The sequence below is a fragment of the Myxine glutinosa genome, chromosome 9 (genome assembly GCF_964187855.1).
Source record: "Myxine glutinosa chromosome 9, kmMyxGlut1.1, whole genome shotgun sequence".
Classification (NCBI taxonomy): domain Eukaryota; kingdom Metazoa; phylum Chordata; class Myxini; order Myxiniformes; family Myxinidae; genus Myxine; species Myxine glutinosa.
This window is the reverse complement of record NC_136269.1, coordinates 68,710,695-68,733,965: the sequence shown is the minus strand read 5'-3', so window position 1 is coordinate 68,733,965 and position 23,271 is coordinate 68,710,695. Positions and strand designations below refer to the sequence as shown.

General features: G+C 45.7%; 2 protein-coding genes across 11 annotated transcripts in view; one reads left to right on the top strand and one right to left on the bottom strand.

Annotated features, from left to right (window-relative positions):
* Positions 1-14,715, top strand: part of LOC137435342 (serine/threonine-protein kinase PAK 1) — a 107,076-nt gene extending 92,361 nt beyond the window's left edge. For 7 of the 10 annotated variants that reach the window (XM_068129038.2, XM_078784428.1, XM_068129039.2 and 4 more), the window contains 5 exons: positions 3,230-3,347; positions 11,243-11,342; positions 11,514-11,710; positions 12,950-13,087; positions 13,473-14,715. In XM_068129038.2, coding sequence (XP_067985139.1) covers positions 3,230-3,347; positions 11,243-11,342; positions 11,514-11,710; positions 12,950-13,087; positions 13,473-13,556 — 637 coding nt within the window. In that variant the 3' untranslated portion in view covers positions 13,557-14,715. The remainder of the gene's footprint in view (positions 1-3,229; positions 3,348-11,242; positions 11,343-11,513; positions 11,711-12,949; positions 13,088-13,472) is intronic. The other 3 variants (XM_078784430.1, XM_078784431.1, XM_068129042.2) reach the window with 1 other exon arrangement.
* A 1,678-nt stretch (positions 14,716-16,393) lies between these two features.
* LOC144893621 (uncharacterized) lies at positions 16,394-20,120 on the bottom strand. The gene is made up of 3 exons (XM_078784427.1): positions 19,535-20,120; positions 19,375-19,454; positions 16,394-17,341 (listed from the first exon to the last, which is right to left on the bottom strand). Exons 1-2 carry the CDS (start codon positions 20,084-20,086, stop codon positions 19,386-19,388), a joined length of 621 nt encoding a protein of 206 aa, XP_078640553.1. The 5' UTR covers positions 20,087-20,120; the 3' UTR covers positions 16,394-17,341; positions 19,375-19,385.
* Positions 20,121-23,271: the final 3,151 nt, after the last annotated feature.

Here is a 23,271-nt window from a genome sequence, read left to right as displayed (position 1 = left end):
TGTTTCAGGAATTTAAATAATGGCATCTAATACAAAGGATGTGGTTAGATCGAGAAAGCATCAGTAAAGAGGACATCCAAAACTGTTGTTTAAATTAATGGTGACGTTGAAGAAAAATGCCAGTGAAATCCACCAAGAAATTTTTGGCTTTTCGCACTTCAGAACTGTTCAGCGATGAGTATCATCCTTTCAAGTAGGAAAAAAACATGTATGATGTACCATGTTTGTGCATGCTTTTAACTGGATGGTGTTATCAAAATCTTGCTTCAAGAGTTGAAGAACTCGAGTTGAAGGTATATCACGGTTGAAGAACTTGTCATAGAGTCAGGAATATCCAGGTAAACAGTGCATCACATTGTCATCGAGGATCTGAGGAAATTGCAACATGTGTGTCACAGATCCTCACCGAGGAACACAAATTGAACAGCTTGCTCAGTGTCAACACCATATGGAGCGCTTTCATCGTTAGGATTTTTTTTGTTTTTGTATACAAGATCGAGGCTCGTGTAAGCGCTGACATTGATCACAAAAAGACAAACTGACACATAAAATATAAAACATGTGATAAAGGGAGCGGGAGACAAGATGGAGAGCAGGGACATCGGGAGATCTGTGGGAGGGAGAGGGCTTGGGGGGAGGAGGCATGGGAAGGGTTGAGGTAAAAAAAACACATGGACACTGCAAGGACTTCCGGGAAATAAATTGGAATTTTTAAAAAGTGGATCTGGGGTGAATTAACGGGGGTAGAAAAGATCAAGGTTTTGGATGGGGGAAGATAAGAGATGGGGGTGAACAGCTGTTTTAAAGACATGGAGGGAGGAGTGGGATTGAAGAGAGTGAGGGAGTTTGTTCCAGAGGCGGGAGAAAAGAGGAATGAAAGAGTGAAGGTGAGCAGAGAGTCTTGATTTTGGCAGTTTAACCACAAGAGGTTTTCTGGCAAATCTTGTGCGTCCTGAAGGAATATTTGGGGTCGCAACACAGAGAGAGCAAGGCCGGAGAGGAGTCGGTAGAAGACAGAAAGACCACCAACCTGCCTGCGGTGAGTGAGTGAAAGGCCCTCGGAGTTAGCTTCATCGCAGGAGATTCCAATGATTCAGAAAGCTTTGGTTTCAACAGCTGAAGTCGAGCTAGTGGAGCAGTTAAGGATGCCACTGAATCATTGTTGGAGAGGGAACCTGGTACTATAAAGTGAGACAAGACTGGCGTAGTTCAGTAGAGCAAAGGAGCATTAAGGTACTTGACATTATTAAGAAAAAGAAAAATTGGAAAAAAATTGAATTTTAAAATCTGGGCAGTTCCTACTATGTCCTATGCTTATATACAGTATGATCATTCAGTAGCTTAGGAGTGGGAAGTGTTACCTAACCCACCATATTCACAAGATCTAAGTCCTTGCCATTTCCATTTCTTCCTCGAATTATAAACGGATTTGGATGAAGACATTTTGCATCCACCGAAGGGATTAATACAGTCACATCTACCGTATTGACACTTCAGATGGAAGGCTGGGATCAAAAGGTTGTTTGACCACTCGATAAAATGAGTTGAAGACAACGTAGAGTAACATGACGCAAATGAAGTTTGTCATTGGTAATATGTCTATTAAGTAAGCGGGATGATGGATTTTTAGGGCAACCGTCATATTATGATTTTTTTCAAAAATTGTACGGCTAACACATAAATTCACATATTAAACTTGATGGTATTCATAGAATACTTAACCCACGCAGTCTTGAGAAGGACTTGGTGTGAGCCAACTCTTCTGTTGTTGTACACCGCTCCTTTCCTATGCCATCTCCAGGCACTGCATGACGTCATTGCCGGGCACCGAAGGGGGCTCGGCAATGACGCACGCTGAAAGGGAGTACTGAGTTTTCACTCTGGTTGTTTGTTTTCTTGTTTTTTGTTGTTTTTTTGTCCGGGCAATATCTCAGCCATCATTTGAGATAGGAAGCTGAAATTTGGGCACAATAGTGAGCAAGTACTTTGTCAAAAACTGTATTTTTTGTTTAATCAATTAATTGATTGATGAGTTACTTAATTATTATCGATTAATGAAGTACTTATATATTTCCTTTCTCATCTGGGCAATATCTCAGGTACCTTTTGAGCTAGGAAGCTGATATTTAGACACGACAGTGACCAAGTGATGTGGCTATAAAGGATATTTTTGATTTTTTGATTAATCAATTAATCGATGAATCATTTATTGATTAATAAATAAATTATTTAATTTTTTTGATTAATGACTTATTTCATTAATTTTCTAAAGGTTTCAGCTTTGGATGAAGCACTGGTGGTTTAGATATGCTATTAGCCAATTGATTAATTATTTTATTATTTTATGATTACTATTTATTTATTTTCTTTCTCATCTGGGCAATATCTGAGACCTTTGGAGCTAGGAAGCTGATATTTGGACACGACAATGACTAAGTGAGTGGCTATAAAGGATATTTTTGATTTATTGATTGATTAATTCATCGATTTATTATTTATTGATTAATCAATTAATTATTTAATTTTTGATTAATTATTTTAATTAATTTTCAAAAGGTTACAGCTTCGGATGAAACGCTGGTGGTTGAGGTATGCTATTAGCCAATTGATTAAGAAAATATTTTACGATTATAAATTTATTGATTTTAATTTCCAAAATTAATTAATCAATCAATTCTATTGACCACCTCTCCTTACCAATACCGTCTCTATGTGCTGCACAGCGGTATCGCCGGGTACCAGAGCCGCCTTGGCAATACCGCGCTGGAGCATATTTATTTATTTGGCATGTGGGCAGTGTGGTTTGAATGTATCTGTACTTGTTCAAGGATTTTTTTTTCTTTGATGCAATATGGCTGACAGGCCATGTGACTGCTATATCAAATGGTCAGGTTACATGTGGTGAAGTTTCAATTTCCTCTGTTGAACGGTTTTTTATGTACGCTCTTAAAATGCAGACATGTACGTTCAGCGATGAGTGTAATTCAGTTGAGTGTGGACACTTGCGTACGTACCCGATTGCTTAACCCTGATTTTCACTTTGCGCACGTGGGGTAAATATGTGAGAGACATATCATGATGTTGAGGCAAATATGACATGGACAGTAACTGAAATGCATCTCTTTCATTCATGATACTCAAACCCAGAATCATAACTAGTATTTCCCACCTGTGATATTTTTGCTCTGAGGATATCCAACTAGTTTATTGTTCTACCTTCCTTGTCCAGTTACCTCGTAGGGGAGGAACTCTGGGTGGTGATGGAGTTCCTAGCAGGAGGTTCTCTCACAGATGTTGTTACCGCAACGATCATGGATGAGGGACAGATTGCTGCTATCTGCCGCGAGGTTACTCAGGCCCTATCCCACCTGACCCCACATCCCTGCACTTGTCACCTCACCCTCCTCCTCTTCCTCATAAACCACAAAGTAATGAGTTTTTTTCATCATTGTACTTGCTGAGAGGTCTTTCATGTCCTGCACTCAAATAATGGTCAAAAGTGCCATAATGATGCAGAGCCAGTAATATATGCATCACGGTACATTTGGTCCTTCAGAGGTGCAAATCCGGATGTGTCATCTACAATCATAAGGAAATAAAAGATTCCATGGTGGGATTCAGTAGAACATCGAGCCGGGATCCTATCTTGTCAATATGGATGATAAGTTAAAATATTTGTCAATTGGCTAGGAATGTCCTTGTAAAGATACACTGACGTTTCCTTGTGTCCTTATACTACGTGCAATACATTATAATGCTCAAGCGTCTCAAATAAACTGAGTTCACTCTTTTTTAAAATTGTAATTAAACAAATAAACTATATTAATGAGAACAATTAATTGATAATGGGATACGAGTATCAATTTCCTAATGCCTAATAAGGTCAACGGTGCATCACATTGTCATCGAGGATCTGAGGAAATTGGAAAATGTGTTTCACACGACCTCATGGAGGACTTAGCTCTTTCACGAGCCTCGATTCAGTATACAAAAAACAAAAAAAACAAAAAAAAACACAAATTGACCAGTTTCCTCAGTGTGAACACCATCGTTAAGATGCCACTTTCTTGGAATGAATCATTGTTGGAGAGGAAACCTGGTACTAGGAACACATACACTTCTCCTTTTCTGCTTGCTCTGTTACAGAAAGGATATACCGTAACCTTACAGTTTATTCATTGGGTCAATTTCATTTTGCGTAGAGGTGGATTGGTTTTGGGCTGGTGATTGCACAAATGACTTCTCTGGAGAAGATGCTGAAAACAAGTATACAAATAACTGATCTCAAATTCATCACCTATTCAGGTATATGCAATGCTCCAGAATGAAAAAGAACACCAAATACTACATTGGAGTCATCAGGAGAAACCTGGATAGGATTCGGGTTTCAGCCGCTACTCCTCTACTCTCAAACCCATCCAAACGCAGCCAAGTGAACCTTCCAGAAAAATAAAATTCTGCAAGAATTCACTTCTCCGAAGACATAGATAAAGAGAAAAATGAAGAAGAAGCAAGAATTTGAATGAATAAAGAGAAATGTGAAAAAGTAGAAAGAACTGTGAAAGGAACAAAGATCCCTAACTCCTATCCCTAGCTCCTTCCCTTAACTCCTAGCCCGAAGTCCTTGCCCGAGCTCCTTGCCCTAACTCCTAACCCTAACTCCTAGCCTTAACACGTCTCCCTAACTCCTAGCCATACCTCCTAGCCTTAGCTCCTAGCCCTAACTCCTAGCCCTAACTCCTAGCCATAACTCCTAGCCATAACTCCTAGCCATAACTCCTAGCCCTAACTCCTAGCCCTAGCTCATTCCCTTAACTTCTAGCCCTAACTCCTTCCCTTAACTCCTAGCCATAACTCCTTCCCTTAACTCCTAGCCCTAACTCCTCACCCTAACTCCTAGCCACAATTCCTAGCCCTAACTCCTAGCCTTAACATGTCGCCCTAACTCCTAGCCCTAACTCCTAGCCCTAGCTCCCAGCCCTAGCTCCTCACCCTAGCTCCTTGCCCTAACTCCTAGCCCTAGCTCCTTGCCCTAACTCCTAGCTCTAACTCCTAGCCTTAACATGTCGCCCTAACTCCTAGCCCTAACTCCTAGCCCTAGCTCCTAGCCCTAACTCCTAGCCCTAACTCCTAGCCCTAGCTCCTCGCCCTAGCTCCTTGCCCTAACTCCTAGCCCTAGCTCCTTGCCCTAACTCCTCGCCCTAGCTCCTTGCCCTAGCTCCTAGCCCTAACTCCTAGCCCTAGCTCCTCGCCCTAGCTCCTTGCCCTAACTCCTAGCCCTAGCTCCTTGCCCTAACTCCTTGCCCTAACTCCGCACCCTAACTCCTCACCCTAACTCCTAGCCACAATTCCTAGCCCTAACTCCTAGCTCTAACTCCTAGCCTTAACATGTCGCCCTAACTCCTAGCCCTAACTCCTAGCCCTAGCTCCCAGCCCTAGCTCCTCACCCTAGCTCCTTGCCCTAACTCCTAGCCCTAGCTCCTTGCCCTAACTCCTAGCTCTAACTCCTAGCCTTAACATGTCGCCCTAACTCCTAGCCCTAACTCCTAGCCCTAGCTCCTAGCCCTAACTCCTAGCCCTAACTCCTAGCCCTAGCTCCTCGCCCTAGCTCCTTGCCCTAACTCCTAGCCCTAGCTCCTTGCCCTAACTCCTCGCCCTAGCTCCTTGCCCTAGCTCCTAGCCCTAACTCCTAGCCCTAGCTCCTCGCCCTAGCTCCTTGCCCTAACTCCTAGCCCTAGCTCCTTGCCCTAACTCCTCGCCCTAACTCCTCACCCTAACTCCTCACCCTAACTCCTAGCCACAATTCCTAGCCCTAACTCCTAGCTCTAACTCCTAGCCTTAACATGTCGCCCTAACTCCTAGCCCTAACTCCTAGCCCTAACTCCTAGCCCTAGCTCCTTGCCCTAGCTCCTTGCCCTAACTCCTAGCTCTAACTCCTAGCCTTAACATGTCGCCCTAACTCCTAGCCCTAACTCCTAGCCCTAACTCCTAGCCCTAACTCCTAGCCCTAGCTCCTAGCCCTAGCTCCTTGCCCTAGCTCCTAGCCCTAGCTCCTCGCCATAGCTCCTTGCCCTAGCTCTTTGCCCTAACTCCTAGCCCTAGCTCCTTGCCCTAGCTCCTAGCCCTAACTCCTAGCCCTAACTCCTAGCCCTAGCTCCTAGCCCTAGCTCCTAGCCCTAGCTCCTCGCCCTAGCTCCTTGCCCTAACTCCTAGCCCTAGCTCCTTGCCCTAACTCCTAGCTCCTAGCCCTAGCTCCTCGCCCTAGCTCCTTGCCCTAACTCCTAGCCCTAGCTCCTTGCCCTAACTCCTTGCCCTAACTCCTAGCCCTAACTCCTAGCCCTCACTCCTTGCCCTAACTCCTAGCCCTAACTCCTAGCTCCTAGCCCTAGCTCCTAGCCCTAACTCCTAGCCCTAGCTCCTTGCCCTAACTCCTTGCCCTAACTCCTTGCCCTAACTCCTTGCCCTAACTCCTAGCCCTAACTCCTAGCCCTAACTCCTAGCCCTAGCTCCTTGCCCTAGCTCCTTGCCCTAGCCCTAGCTCCTTGCCCTAGCTCCTTGCCCTAACTCCTAGCCCTAACTCCTAGCCCTCACTCCTAGCCCTAACTCCTAGCCCTAGCTCCTAGCTCCTTGCCCTAGCCCCTAGCTCCTTGCCCTAGCTCCTAGCCCTAACTCCTAGCCCTAGCTCCTTGCCGTAACTCCTTGCCCTAACTCCTAGCCCTAACTCCTAGCCCTAACTCCTAGCCCTAGCTCCTAGCCCTAGCTCCTTGCCCTAGTTCCTTGCCCTAGCCCTAGCTCCTTGCCCTAGCTCCTAGCCCTATCGCCTAGCCCTAGCTCCTCGCCCTAGCTCCTTGCCCTAACTCCTAGCCCTAGCTCCTTGCCCTAACTCCTTGCGCTAACTCCTAGCCATAACTCCTAGCCCTAACTCCTAGCACTAACTCCTAGCCCTAGCTCCTAGCCCTAACTCTTAGCCCTAGCTCCTTGCCCTAACTCCTTGCCCTAACCCCTTGCCCTAACTCCTTGCCCTAACTCCTAGCCCTAACTCCTAGCCCTAACTCCTAGCCCTAGCTCCTTGCCCGAGCTCCTTGCCCTAGCTCCTAGCCCTAGCTCCTTGCCCTAGCTCCTAGCCCTAGCTCCTTGCCCTAACTCCTAGCCCTAACTCCTAGCCCTAACTCCTAGCCACAATTCCTAGCCCTAACTCCTAGCTCTAACTCCTAGCCTTAACATGTCGCCCTAACTCCTAGCCCTAACTCCTAGCCCTAGCTCCCAGCCCTAGCTCCTCACCCTAGCTCCTTGCCCTAACTCCTAGCCCTAGCTCCTTGCCCTAACTCCTAGCTCTAACTCCTAGCCTTAACATGTCGCCCTAACTCCTAGCCCTAACTCCTAGCCCTAGCTCCTAGCCCTAACTCCTAGCCCTAGCTCCTCGCCCTAGCTCCTTGCCCTAACTCCTAGCCCTAGCTCCTTGCCCTAACTCCTCGCCCTAGCTCCTTGCCCTAGCTCCTAGCCCTAACTCCTAGCCCTAGCTCCTCGCCCTAGCTCCTTGCCCTAACTCCTAGCCCTAGCTCCTTGCCCTAACTCCTTGCCCTAACTCCTCACCCTAACTCCTCACCCTAACTCCTAGCCACAATTCCTAGCCCTAACTCCTAGCTCTAACTCCTAGCCTTAACATGTCGCCCTAACTCCTAGCCCTAACTCCTAGCCCTAACTCCTAGCCCTAGCTCCTTGCCCTAGCTCCTTGCCCTAACTCCTAGCTCTAACTCCTAGCCTTAACATGTCGCCCTAACTCCTAGCCCTAACTCCTAGCCCTAACTCCTAGCCCTAACTCCTAGCCCTAGCTCCTAGCCCTAGCTCCTTGCCCTAGCTCCTAGCCCTAGCTCCTCGCCATAGCTCCTTGCCCTAGCTCTTTGCCCTAACTCCTAGCCCTAGCTCCTTGCCCTAGCTCCTAGCCCTAACTCCTAGCCCTAACTCCTAGCCCTAGCTCCTAGCCCTAGCTCCTAGCCCTAGCTCCTCGCCCTAGCTCCTTGCCCTAACTCCTAGCCCTAGCTCCTTGCCCTAACTCCTAGCTCCTAGCCCTAGCTCCTCGCCCTAGCTCCTTGCCCTAACTCCTAGCCCTAGCTCCTTGCCCTAACTCCTTGCCCTAACTCCTAGCCCTAACTCCTAGCCCTCACTCCTTGCCCTAACTCCTAGCCCTAACTCCTAGCTCCTAGCCCTAGCTCCTAGCCCTAACTCCTAGCCCTAGCTCCTTGCCCTAACTCCTTGCCCTAACTCCTTGCCCTAACTCCTTGCCCTAACTCCTAGCCCTAACTCCTAGCCCTAACTCCTAGCCCTAGCTCCTTGCCCTAGCTCCTTGCCCTAGCCCTAGCTCCTTGCCCTAGCTCCTTGCCCTAACTCCTAGCCCTAACTCCTAGCCCTCACTCCTAGCCCTAACTCCTAGCCCTAGCTCCTAGCTCCTTGCCCTAGCCCCTAGCTCCTTGCCCTAGCTCCTAGCCCTAACTCCTAGCCCTAGCTCCTTGCCGTAACTCCTTGCCCTAACTCCTAGCCCTAACTCCTAGCCCTAACTCCTAGCCCTAGCTCCTAGCCCTAGCTCCTTGCCCTAGTTCCTTGCCCTAGCCCTAGCTCCTTGCCCTAGCTCCTAGCCCTATCGCCTAGCCCTAGCTCCTCGCCCTAGCTCCTTGCCCTAACTCCTAGCCCTAGCTCCTTGCCCTAACTCCTTGCGCTAACTCCTAGCCATAACTCCTAGCCCTAACTCCTAGCACTAACTCCTAGCCCTAGCTCCTAGCCCTAACTCTTAGCCCTAGCTCCTTGCCCTAACTCCTTGCCCTAACCCCTTGCCCTAACTCCTTGCCCTAACTCCTAGCCCTAACTCCTAGCCCTAACTCCTAGCCCTAGCTCCTTGCCCGAGCTCCTTGCCCTAGCTCCTAGCCCTAGCTCCTTGCCCTAGCTCCTAGCCCTAGCTCCTTGCCCTAACTCCTAGCCCTAACTCCTAGCCCTAACTCCTAGCCGTAACTCCTAGCCCTAACTCCTAGCCCTAACTCCTAGCCCTAGCTCCTCGCCCTAGCTCCTTGCCCTAACTCCTAGCCCTAGCTCCTTGCCCTAACTCCTTGCCCTAACTCCTCACCCTAACTCCTCACCCTAACTCCTAGCCACAATTCCTAGCCCTAACTCCTAGCTCTAACTCCTAGCCTTAAAATGTCGCCCTAACTCCTAGCCCTAACTCCTTGCCCTAACTCCTTGCCCTAACTCCTAGCCCTAACTCCTAGCCCTAGCTCCTTGCCCTAGCTCCTTGCCCTAGCTCCTTGCCCTAGCTCCTAGCTCCTAGCCCTATCGCCTAGCCCTAGCTCCTCGCCCTAGCTCCTTGCCCTAACTCCTAGCCCTAAATCCTAGCCCTAACTCCTAGCCCTAGCTCCTTGCCCTAGCTCCTTGCCCTAGCCCTAGCTCCTTGCCCTAGCTCCTAGCCCTATCGCCTAGCCATAGCTCCTCGCCCTAGCTCCTTGCCCTAACTCCTTGCCCTAACTCCTTGCCCTAACTCCTAGCCCTAACTCCTAGCCATAACTCCTAGCCCTAACTCCTAGCCCTAGCTCCTAGCTCCTAGCCCTAGCTCCTAGCCCTTACTCTTAGCTCTAGCTCCTTGCCCTAACTCCTTGCCCTAACTCCTAGCCCTAACTCCTAGCCCTAGCTCCTTGCCCTAGCTCCTTGCCCTAACTCCTAGCCCTAGCTCCTAGCCCTAGCTCCTTGCCCTAGATCCTTGCCCTAGCCCTAGCTCCTTGCCCTAGCTCCTAGCCCTATCGCCTAGCCCTAGCTCCTCGCCCTAGCTCCTTGCCCTAACTCCTAGCCCTAGCTCCTTGCCCTAACTCCTAGCCCTAACTCCTAGCCCTAACTCCTAGCCCTAGCTCCTAGCCCTAGCTCCTAGCCCTAATTCTTAGCCCTAGCTCCTTGCCCTAACTCCTTGCCCTAACTCCTTGCCCTAACTCCTAGCCCTAACTCCTAGCCCTAGACCTAGCTCCTTGCCCTAGCTCCTTGCCCTAGCTCCTAGCCCTAACTCCTAGCCCTAACTCCTAGCCCTAACTCCTCGCCCTAACTCCTAGCCCTAACTCCGAGCCGTAACTCCTAGCCCTAACTCTTAGCCCTAACTCCTAGCCCTAACTCCTAGCCCTAACTCATAGCCCTAACTCCTAGCCCTAACTCCTAGCCCTAACTCCTAGCCCTAACTCCTAGCCGTAACTCCTAGCCCTAACTCATAGCCCTAACTCCTAGCCCTAACCCCTAGCCTTAGCTCCTAGCCCTAACTCCTAGCCGTAACTCCTAGCCCTAACTCCTAGCCCTAGCTCCTAGCTCCTAGCCCTAGCTCCTAGCCCTAACTCTTAGCCCTAGCTCCTTGCCCTAACTCCTTGCCCTAACTCCTAGCCCTAACTCCTAGCCCTAACTCCTAGCCCTAGCTCCTTGCCCTAGCTCCTAGCCCTAGGTCCTTGCCATAGCTCCTAGCCCTAGCTCCTTGCCCTAACTCCTAGCCCTAACTCCTAGCCCTAACTCCTAGCCCTAACTCCTAGCCCTAACTCATAGCCCTAACTCCTAGCCCTAACTCCTGGCCCTAACTCCTAGCCCTAACTCCTAGCCCTAGCTCCTAGCCCTAACTCATAGCCCTAACTCATTGCCCTAACTCCTAGCCCTAGCTCCTAGCCCTAACTCCTAGCCCTAACTCCTAGCCTTAGCTCCTAGCCCTCGCTCCTAGCCATAACTACTAGCCCTAACTCCTAGCCCTAACTCCTACCCCTCGCTCCTAGCCATAACTACTAGCCCTAACTCCTAGCCCTAACTCCTAGCCCTAGCCCTAGCTCCTTGCCCTAGCTCCTAGCTCCTTGCCCTAACTCCTAGCCCTAGCCCTAGCTCCTAGCTCCTTGCCCTAACTCCTAGCCCTAGCTCCTAGCCATAACTACTAGCCCTAACTCATAGCCCTAACTCCTACCCCTCGCTCCGAGAACTAAATCTAGTTTAAGTTATGAAAGAGAATCATGTCGAGTGTCGGTATTTGATCAATACAAGACACCACATTGGAATCTGTAGCAAACCATTTACCATTTTCTTTTCCATTGATAAGTCGAACAAGACTATTGCGTTCAATGCAATGTGAACGGTCTCAAATATATCCAAATGCACTTCTTGCATCCTTGAGCATATTTCGACATATAACAGTATGGAACAACCATTCCTCTGTTGCTGCACTCATCTTGTGGGCCTTTGTATGCAGTGTTTACAAGCTCTGGAATTCCTGCACTCCCGTCAGGTGATCCACCGAGACATCAAAAGCGATAACATTCTGCTGGGCATGGAAGGTGCTGTGAAGCTCAGTAAGTGAGAGCAGGAGTTTCAGCCTGACAAGAAGTAGTAATTGTACTTCATTTGCAACAAAATTATGATGCCATTTCCTTGTAGTCATGCGTACAGCAAACTAATGAAAATTCCTTGACATTCAGAATTTTCAAAATACTTTTTGATTGATTTCTTATTTTTGTCCACAGCCGATTTTGGCTTCTGTGCACAGATCTCCCTTGAACAAAACAAGCGCAGCACCATGGTCGGGACGCCATATTGGATGGCACCCGAGGTCGTGACCCGGAAGTCATATGGGCCCAAGGTGGACGTGTGGTCATTAGGAGTGATGGCTATTGAGATGGTTGAAGGAGAGCCACCGTATCTTAACGAGAATCCACTCAGGGTGAGAAATTGTGAACGGCAAATGATCTCAATGGAAAGATTATCCAGTGTAATATATTTTGAATGAACATTATTAAGATGCTGAAATGCAGAGATGATTGTGTAACCATGGGGACATGCCATTGTTTTTTGTCAACGACAATGGAACTTTTTTGGGGGCTTCCCACTGCATTGTTTTTTCACTATGTTCAGGTTCTCTGTTAGACTTCAACTGTGATAAAGCAATATTATACTTATGCTGCCATTTTCTCAAGAGGAAGTCTTTTCGATGAATCTCACTGAAATAATAGCAAAAATAATATTTAATCCTTATATATAAATTTTTTTGAGCTATTATTTCATTTAAATTCATTCATTGATACATTTGTTGAATGAACTGTATTCACAGCTGAATCAGGTGAAGTCGGTTCATTCAGGTCGTCTGTGACGCTGTGATGTGTTTTTTTAATTCTCGATAATGCTCAACATATCTTTCAGAATCACCTTTGGACCAAACCTTTATTTTCCGTAAGATGGTGGGATTATGCCCTCCAAGGATGCATGTATCTCGATCAAAGCACAAATTTGTTCCCTGTTTATTTTCCAAAAGCCCTGCCCTGCAAGACTGATAATTATAGGGTAATAGGGCACTACATCAGCGGCACACCTGCACTTCCAGAAAATGATGCAACCAACATCCACAGGCTGCATACGTAACAACAACATTGTCAGGGCTGTGCAGTACAAATAAAGGAAGCCAACAGAAGACCCCAATCTCTCCTTGTGATCTATTGACCTCCTCTATTTTTCTTTCCATCTACCCCCACTCCTCTCGCTAGCCTGGTGTTGGCTTAGCGGTTAGGGTGTCGGCTTGGGATCCTAGGATCCTGGGTTCAAATCCCGGTTGATCACTGAATTAACGCCAGGGGGGTTTACTCAGCCTGTCATCCCTTCTGAGGTCGGCAAATTGAGTACCAGTTCATTGGACAGGGTTGGCGGCAGGAAAGGCATCCGACCATAAAAGATTGCTTCAAAAGGGGACCAAGGTGCCCAAAAAAGGCCAACCCCTGCTCTGCGGGGAAAAATGGCCTCTAAAGGCGGTTCCACTCCTCTACCTACCTTTATCTCCTCTTTCCTTCCCCTTTCATTTTTTTCCATATTAAACCTCTCCTCACTTTCCCTCATTTACAGGACGCCAAACGTATCATGGGAGAAGTGCAGTTAACATCGTTTTGATGTAAGAATTTCACCCTCTCCTCAGGCGCTCTACCTTATCGCCACCAACGGCACACCGGAGCTGCAGAACCCCGATAAACTCTCCGAGTCCTTCCGTGACTTCCTGTCATGCTGTTTGAATATGGACGTTGAAAAACGCAGCTCGGCCAGCCAACTGTTAAAGGTACCGCTGCCTGGGTGACACCTGAACAACAAAAGGGCACATCCAATAACTCGATGCAGTGAGCTGCTCCATTGGTGCGTTTACAGTCGAAAGGAAGAAACGGAAATTCAAACTTTCTTAATGGATTGTCATATGTATACCACAGCGTGTGAGCTCACGAGTGAGGGCATCAAATCGTGCAGCAATGAAAACAGTAATTCACTCAATTTCCAAACTTGATAGTCAAAAAAAGATTCAAACATGTCCTTATAACCATGTGCACCAACCATCAATTCACTGTATACCATGTGTGGGGGGTAGTGATGGAGACAAACCATGGTGCAGCAATTTCACCTGTTTCATTTCTTAAGTCAGGAATTCTTTTTCCCATTTCTCCCATCCACAGCATGCTTTCCTGAAGCAAGCGAAGCCGCTCTCCAGCCTGACTCCGGTCATCATTGCCGCGAAAGAATCATTGAAGAACAATTAGCGATGAACACCGCAGTTCCGTCACCATCTTCAGAATTTGTCGGAAATCATCATTCACAGGTGTTTCCAGCTCAAAGATACCGTGGAATGGATCCAGAAGTTGAGCAGTGCTCCAGGATGGAGAACTATAAGGATAGAAACCCATCTGGTCGCATCGCAAAAGAGTTTTGAGAAAATGGTCTGAAGGTCAACGCCGCGGCCTGTGAGATGAACATTGAGCTTTGTGACCCCGTCGGTGCCTTGACACTCAAAAAAGAGTGGTTGTGAGTCTTCTTGATTTTTTTTAAAACATTGGCAAGTCGTCTTCCCGAAGGGGTGGGAGATTTATTTTGTGCCCACGACCTGACCCTGGGTACTACCAACATGTATGCAAAATTCGGTGCAGATTGGCCCACTTCTGCCTTTTTCTATGATTTTCAGATGTACACACACGGACAGAATTGCCTTATTTAATATAGTAGGATGGACATTTTAAACATCTCGGCTTGTTGTAGTCAAGTCAGATCGGTGGACTTGTCTTCTTTTTTACCACTTGTAACGACGTGAGAGATATTATCGGATCAAGACTGGACAGGACTCAGGAATAAATATTTGGACTGGAGTCTTTAAAGCTGCATGTCGATGTCAATGAAGTTCATTTTTGAGTCATCAGAAATTTAAATATCAACTACCAAGAAAAGTGGTGCAAGGTAATAAATGAGAGGGCGGAGAGACAACTACGTCACTCTGCTTCGGGGTGTTCTTCCAGCCAATGAGAGGGCGGGATGCAAGAGGTCAAAAAATCATGTCTCGACTCCGGCCTTGTTCGGATGTTGGACAGATTTTGGTTTGTGAGCAAAACGTCTGATATGTCAGACACTTGAAATGATGCGGAGTTGTGAGATTACAATGGGTGTTAATGTTTTTTGAGTGTACCTTACAACTTTTCATCCACCAGACGGGTGATGCCCTGCCAAACCTCCAAACTACCATTTTGTGGCGCTGGGTATAACATAATCCCCAGATCTTCTTTTTATTAGATTGTCAAATTATAAACGCATAGGCCATACATTGTTCGTTGTCATTTGGTTTCGTTCCAGCAATCTTGTGACTATAGTATTATTAATGGTTTTATAAAATGTAAAGTTCTCCATGTGAAATAAAAATAATAATAATGTAAATAGTTCTCCCACTCCTCCAGTTTTGTTTTTGCTAGTTTTCAGATGTGCACATGGCTGATGAAGCTCATACGGTATAGATTCTATTGCAATCATGTGACAGAAGATCATGAGGAGGGATGACCAGATGGTGGTGCACTGGTTGTTTGAACTGTTTCAGGAATGCAGTTCCGCAAATGGGAGAAGAGAGGAATGAAGGAGTGGAGGTCTGTATTAAGCCTGGATTTTAGGAGTTTAGCAAGGAGGGGTTTACTGGAAGAATTCATGATGCCTGGAGGGCTGCAGGGGTGGATCCAGGGGGGGGGTGCAGGGGGTGCGCACCCCCCCCCCTTCGATCCAGGATGAGGGTGCAGGCGGTGCGAATCTGCTGAACTGTTGGACCAGGGAAGAACACAAGGAACTGCAGAAACTTCCAAGAACGCACGAAATGCCGTTTCTGACGATCAATTTTTAAAAATTTCCCGGGGGAGGACCCCCAGACCCCCCCTTTATCCCCCCCCAACGCTATGGTTTCATGCACCCCCCCGTCAAAAAATTCTTGGATCCGCCCCTGGGCTGATAGAGCAAATTGGGGGGTGGGAGGGGGGGGGTGAGTAAGCAAACGGCACAGTGCCAGGCAGCTATCGGTTGAGCTAGTAAGGTTATCATAGGGGGATAAGTGTACTCTACTCATATATGAATATTGGCTGGATGGCATATGATTGATGGGCATAATGGCCTCCTTCATTGATGTTCACTTCTGCGTTTTTACCTCCGCCACCGAAGGTGGATGGAGGTTATGTTTTCACCCGTCTGTTTGTTTGTTTGTCTGACTGTGAACAAGATATCTCAAAATGTTGTGGACGGATTCGGACGAAATTTGGCAGAGATGTAGCGTATGTGACAAGGATTAAATGATTAGATTTTGGTGAAGATCCGGTTTCGGATCCGGCTCCTATAATTTCTTTAAGGGATTCTTTACCATTGGGAGATAGGGCCAAAAACGATACATAGTAGGATATCTCAAAAAGTTATGGATGGATTTGGACTAAACTTGGCAGTGAGCTAGTGTATGTGACAAGGACGAAATTATTAGATTTTGGTGATGATTCGGATTCGGATCCGGCTAGTAGAATTGCTTTAAGGGATTCTTCACAATTTGGGAGATGGGCCAAAAACGACATATAGCACGATATCTCAAAACGTTATGTATATATTTGGACGAAACTTGGTGGACCGGTTGGGTGTGTGAAGTGGACAAATCCATTCGATTTTGGTGAACATCTGAATGTGGATTCGGATACGAGAATTATTTAACAATTAAGTAATTCTTCACCATTGAGTGAAAGGGACAAAAATGATATACCGGTATAGCAGGATATTTCAAAAAGTTATGGATGACCTATGACAAAACTTGGTGGACGAGTTGGTGAGGCGACAATAAGAAGCCGATAAGATTTTGGTTCAGGTCCAAATCCAGATCCGGACTATAGTCCAGTACCGTAGTAAATGGATTGTTACACGCTGGACAAAAACACCATTTTTTTTTTTTACACAATCCCTGCATGAGGTCACTTGTTAAGAAAAAGCTAAGCTCTAAACATTCCGTTAAACTGGAAGCTAAAATGGCATCGTTTATGACGCCATATTGCTGAAAATGGCATTTTGTGGATAATCAACAGGAAAAAACAGGTACCAAATGTTCAGCAATTGTGTTTTTAATGAAATACATATTGTTACGTGCTCCTCCCCGACCCCTGGTCACGGTGTACCTCCGAGCCCCGAGAGGAGTCACGGCAGAAAAATGTGTTATTCTGTATGTCAAAGATCAATGGTGAAGCCACACCAATTGTTACAAACCAACAGGTATTGTATTAAGATCACACAAGAATAACAGTACAAAAACAATAGTAATCAATTGTACAACAAATAGTATATCATTCCTATGATGCTACCATCAGGTTCGTACAATATAACTCACTGTGCTCCAAGTGAGCGAAAAGAAGAAGATTCCCAATGGTTCTATTCCCCGGCTTCAAGCCAAAGTCGATCCGCTCCAGCGATCGACAGATCAATGTCCAATCGAGACCAGAATCCCGTTGGGTTGGCAGTTACAGTCCGGCTGCCAAAGCTGTGCAAAGGCGCCCTCCAGGCGACTGGGAAATCCAAAGGTGCCCTCCAGGCGAGTGGGAAATCACACCCTCAGGTATGGACGTTCCACAGCTCGCAGTCAGCAAACCTCAGATTTACCTTCAGGTATATCCGCGTTGCACACACACACCAGATACGTCTGAAAGCGGTGAAAACGGCTGACGTGAAGCAAAGAAAAACCTTGCGCAACGCACAAAGGCTGAAGCGAAGCAAAGAAACCTTGCTTGATGCACAAAGTGCGTCGGTCAAAATGGCGGACAGCCCATTCTCGAGACGTAACGGCCCGACAATGATTCTCTCCGGAATCGATCGCAAAACCTGACACGCAGGTTAATCTGTCACAGCGATAACAACTCTGTCGCAGGAATCCCTTTCCTGAGAAACCAAAGTTCACTCGTGACTCTTGCTCGCCAACGTTCGCTCCAGACCGCAAAGCAACTATGCTTCTTGTCCGACCTCACTCGCTCCGTCCTCTTTCTTCCTCTTCCTCTTCGTCGTCCTGTTACGGTTTTATTTAAAACATTAACTTTTAACTTTTGAAAATAGAAATATATATTTCCTTTAAATGACTACAATAATAATACATGGAATCAGAAATGTTTACAGTGGATGAAAACCACCACAACGGAAGTGACGAATCCGTAGCAATATACACTGATGACAACCGAAGTGTTATAAAAATTGAAGCTAAAATGACGTTAAAATCGCGTCATTTTGACGTCATAATGATGTCATTTCGCTCGAAAATGACATTTTTGGTATATTCAGCAACCTTGTGTTTATTGAAGTACACACATATTTGTAGTATGAGAGTTATAATGACGATATAGGAAGCAAGACCGTTAAAAAAGAGCCAGAACAGTATTCCATGGGAAGCTTATTTTTGACATTTGCAACAGCACAGGTCAGTACATGGTAGTCCGGCTTTGGAGCATTTGCATCTTAAACAGCCTATGTCCGACTTGCAGTTGCATTTTATGAGTTCCGCACAGGCGTCCGCTGCTTGTGGGATAGCTATCCACACTGGTAACCACTTATTATCCTCCCTTGTCCACCCCCAACCCCCGGGAGACGGAATCTGTGGATCGTAGGGGAGAGTGGGGTAAGATGAGCCATTTTTCAGTAATGCCCTTCTGGACATCAAATATAAAGTGCTGTGCATCAGAGCCATAGTGATTATGATGGTGTAAATACTTGCTTCTCCCCTCATACACTTGTTACCATTTCATTTTCATGTAATTAATTAGCAGAGGCCTTCAAAAAAAAGTTGTCTAATGGCTCATTTTGCCCCAATGATGGGGCAAGTTGATCATGGGTTCGGGGTTTCTTGAGCCAGTGGGTAAGTTGAGCCACAAGAAAAAAACAGCATGAAACATTTTGTGTCCCATCAAATTCACCGGCTCAATACAGGACAGAACAGCAATAAAACAAGTTTGAGACAAAAAGTTTAAGTCCAGATCCACTGGAAAAGCTTATTATTGATAAAACACTGAGAAAACCCATTGAAACTGGGAATGCATGAAGTATTAATGAATACACATTTTTTTAACAATCACGCAAAAGCTGTTGCTTATAGCTTTAACAATGCAAAACAAGACAAAGTAGTTTCCTGTAAATGTTCACGTTTTTCAGATCAGATTTTTCAGTTCAATAATTGAAACTTGATATATGCTCCTTTCCCTTGTGTGAAATTTACGCACATGTAAGAAGCACCTCGTGTCTATTACAAAGTAACATGATGTAATTGATCTAATGAAATTTAACAGTTTGAACTGAAATAATTATACATGTATTGTATTCTGATTATTAGTAAGACACATGAATTATCAGTAAACTTTGGCTGAATGTTCATACATATGTAATCGTCAAGATTTATCAGTCAGATATGCTGATGAACTGGTTTGTATTTCAAATAATTATGAAGAACAACCACGTGCTGTCTTCCTTTTATACTCCCAAGGCATTTTTCCATTTACCTGTGATTAATGCAAAAATATTTACATAAATCATTCTTAGGAATAGGATTTAGATCTATACACTAGTATCAGTGTTACAAGAACTACAGTTTTCAACTCCAACTTGCGTATAAAGCAGTAACTTTATCTTGCACACATGTTCATGGGGTAAGATGAGCCATGGCTCAACTTGACCCGACCCAATTGATCATCTTACCCCACGGGCGTCACTTTGAATATAAACATGCTCATTTCACGTATTGATTCAATTTACAATTCATACTCTCAGGTAAATAATCTACACCATTCATGTTCACATTACTACATAAACAATTCATTAAGCTTCCATTAATTCTATTGTTATCACCCTCAAAACACCATAACTCAAAGTTTGGGAAATTCTGAAAAAAATACAAATTTCATTAGATCTTACTTACCCCTGCTTCATATTCCTCTGCATGTGTACTCAGGAAGAAAGATTGTTGCTATGAAAGTATAGATGACGCTCTCACACCTTCAAATATTTCACTTTCTAAGAAACATGGGGTGGCTCAACTTACCCTTAGGCTCAACTTACCCCACTCTCCCCTACTGTTCACTTGTGGTCCAGATCCCTCCTTGATAGGCGACTCTTTTCATGTGCTGATGTAAGGCATTCTACAAAGACGTAACACAGTATTAAAATGCTGTCATGAGAGAAAAAGTTTGTTGATATAACAACTAAATAGAGTATTTACCTGCGTAGGAGGGATGTTCTCCAGACTCCTGTTTTTCTTGCAGAACAAATCTCGACGGGCCTCGTTTACCGTGTCCACATTGCTGGTTTGATCATAAAAGACAACCGTAAGCCGTTCTATGATCTGAAAGGTTCTGGACGATGTTTCCACTGGATCAAACGGCTTGTCGACCATGGTATTAAAACCCTCTGTAGCCAGTGGATATGCTTTCCAAGCTTTCCATGAACTCTTTTTTCCTTTGTTGAAGAAACTTGAAGTTGTGTCACACCCACTGAAGGCATGGAACAACGGAAGCGCACGAGATGTTTTCTCACCGAGACTGCTGCTGATAGTGTTGATGTGGTAATAACGGAAGGCTTTTCCCATAGCGAATGCAACCCATATATCCATTTCTGGATAACGTGCCAGCAACTTGAAAAATTGACTGATGAGGATGACAATGACATCCTTATCGACAGTGATTACAAGAAGTCTGTTGGAGCCATTTTTCAGTGCGTGAACTACACGAACTACAATTCGTGTGTCTGCTTCTTCGTGTGAACAATCCGGCATTGGGTCACTGCTACCGATGGATATTACTGAGCGGTCTTAAAAGTAAAAAGAAACGGAACATAAGTTATCGAATATAATTTTCAGTTATGTTTAGGAAATAATTTATGTCCAAGCAAACCAATATACCTGCATTGATGTACGTAGTACATTTCCTTGTCAGGAGGACACTCTTCCCCATCAACGACCTGGGATAAGAAAGCAAAAAGCTCTTCTTTGTTCCTGGAATCTCGCAGGAAGTCCTTCCAGTTGGATGGCATTTTAGTCTGTGGTGATACCTTCTTTCTTACTCCAGAGCCTCTATTATCACGTGTTGACTCTTGGATACTATTCGATAAATATCGATCCCAGACCAGATCTAACCGACTGACCGTGTCTAACTTTGCCGCATGAACGGTTTGAATACACTTTCAGCATAATCCTTGAAAGTGGACGAAGATGAAGTTGGCAAACTATGGACAATTGCTGCACCATCAAGGATTTTGACGTCAAAGTGGTTTGGTGGATTAGGCTGTTCGCTGCTGTCCAAACAGTCAAGCAGGTCAGACTTCGTTCCTGTACGAAGTTTTCCAAATGCCGACGGTGATGGAGGATGGAGCTGATTTTCATGGCTGAAAAAGAGGTCTGGGTCACCTTCCCTTAGCTGCTTTGCTATATACAGACGCCCAAATAAGTTTACATCATTGCGAAGGGCAGCAATTTGTTTCGCTTTTGAATTTACTGTTCGTTTCGGCGATTTGAAAAGTGGCAAGTTGTTTTTCTTAATGGGGTCTTGGATAAGTTTCGATCTTTCGTCAAGTACTTCCTTCCTAAACTTGTAGTACTGCAGCTCCGCTAACTGTTCCATGTTGCGAATTGCGTTTACCACAGACTCATCCACACAGTCTCGTGTAACACGATTAGCTCGGGGCATTCATCCATAAATGGGTTGCTGTACTCTGTTATAACGTTTAATAATTCGTCCGTCTGGTTTTTGAACAACTCCTGTGTGAATAATCCCTCCTCGTGATGGTGGTAATTGATTTCGTGGTTTGTTCTCGCGAGATAAGTGTTCTCGAATTCGTTGAGCAGCCGAGCTTGCTCAGGTCCGGAAATCATCCACCGCCTAAGAGCATTCGGGTTTGCTGTCAGGCCTATTACACCCCCGACGCCCTTGACCTTTGCATTTTCTTGCTCATGGACCTGATCGATTGGCAGAGAAGAAAATCTGTGATTTGTCTTATTAACCACCCAACACTTGGTGAAATCCTCACGTATGGCAGCAGGCAGCGACTGCATATCTCGGATATGTACTGAAATCCAGCAAGAGTTGTTGTAATGATCGAGAGCAAAGAAAAGAAACATCAGCGCTCCCAAAGCCTCGACGTACAGATGGAAATTGTTCTCTCTATGAGCACGAATGAAGACGAGGATAGTGAGTTCTGTGCGAAGCACAGTATCCCAGAACTGAAAGGTTGGGCTTTTCTCTATCATTTGCCGTTTCCATTTATTGAAGTCATCTGTTACATCGGAGGAATTAAGATGAGTCCCATGTGCGTCACGTTGTAATTTTGACAGTGCCAACGCAGTCACTTGGTGAGCATGTCTCGTTCTTGTGATGTGGGCTGCTTTGAGAAATGAATTGATCGGCGAGTCGTTGTGTCTGATGTCTTGTTTACCTGTTGTTTTTTTAATCTCTTGCTCTCTTGAGTTTAGCATTGTTAAATTTCTGGTGGCATGACGATTCCAAGAGGCTTTGTTTGTCAGGAACTGTTCCGGTGTTGTCTCAGTCCCGAACTCAATGCGCACGGGTAGTGCATCCAAGGTTTTGAATTCCTCGACATTTTCGAAGAATGCCTTGTAAACTGATAAAGCATCACAGCTTTGGCGATTTTGTGGACAATTAAGCTGCTCTGGGGTACTTCTCTGACAGATAACACAAGCTGTCCAATCCATATCGACCTGTGGTGGGGTGTCCTTTTCTTTACCACATTAACATCATCGAAGAAAAAACAGTGAACATAAGTTGTTTAATTCTGTTGGTTTTGACTGGGAGCTACAATGCGTTGTACGAGTGCGAGTACAGCAACGAACATTATATTCTATCGGCTACAATAAAATGCTGTATTTTAGCTTAATAAAGGTCCTTATAGCATGACAAAATTCATTGAAATGCTTATTAACAAATTTATAAGCTTTAGTACCTCGCGAAATAGTCCATGAAACACAAAAAGTGGGACCGCATAACAAGTAGGAGCGCCTGTTAACCCAGACCAGAATTTGAAACACTGTGTGACGTGATTGTGATGCCACAGCCCTCAGGTGCATATAATTTTTTGGAGCTTAGGCAAGAATCAATCCTCACATATGTGGGACAGTCCAAAAAAAATTTGGTGCTTTTGTCCGGCGTGTAACTATTTCGGCCAGTTTCGTCGTTAAGGTACCGAACTACTATCAGTGGATACAAAATGTAAACTGCTCAGCCTGGTGGAGGTTTGTGTTCTACCCAGGGTCGGCCTCATGGGGGGGCATTCACGGGCCATGCCCCCCAAATGAGTTGTTGTGCCTCCCCCCTCCCCCACCCGCAGGCCAAGCCTTTGGCGCCAAACTTTGCGTTTTATTAATTCATTTATATTTATCATATTAAAAGTGAAAATCTTTTCGCTAAATGAAATGAAATAAAAACAAAAATAAGAAAAGAAAAAAACACTCTGTTGGTCATATTTGCATCAGGTCACATTTGAGGAAGTAGTATTGTTACGGACTCGGCCTTAATGATTGTGGTTATGAGTATTGTTGCTGGTTCGAAGCATTCTAGATATTATGCTTATTGTGACTTAAGGGAAAGGGTTGTTGTGAGTAAAAGATTTAAAAGCGCTCTTGGTAAAATGTGGCCGGAAATCCGGATCAAGACCGGAAGAGGTGGAGCGAAGAAAAGGAGGTGGGAGGAGATCGAAAAGAGACATGGTGGTTGAAGCTACGTAGCGAGCATTGTCGAAGGAACGTCGCGAGGGAACTTTTGAGCCTATAAAGGAAGTCCTGCCTTCAGCGTTGTGATCGTTGGGACTGTTCACATCTGCGTGTCAGATCGACGCCGGATTCGGATGAACCCTCGTCGCATAAGTTTGCCTCGAGTACAAGCCCGCCGCCATTGGGACTCGCGCGCGTTGCGCGACGTTCACAGAGTAAGGGTGCTGCGTCTGCTGGGT

What these genes read in the sequence shown, in the direction of transcription:
- LOC144893621 (XM_078784427.1), bottom strand. Translation starts at nt 20,086, where the DNA reads ATGCCGGATTGTTCACACGAAGAAGCAGACACACGAATTGTAGTTCGT. An exon ending in AGAACATCCCTCCTACGCAG is followed by an intron (nt 19,455 to 19,534) that starts GTAAATACTCTA and finishes ACGTCTTTGTAG; the next exon opens with AATGCCTTACATCAGCACAT.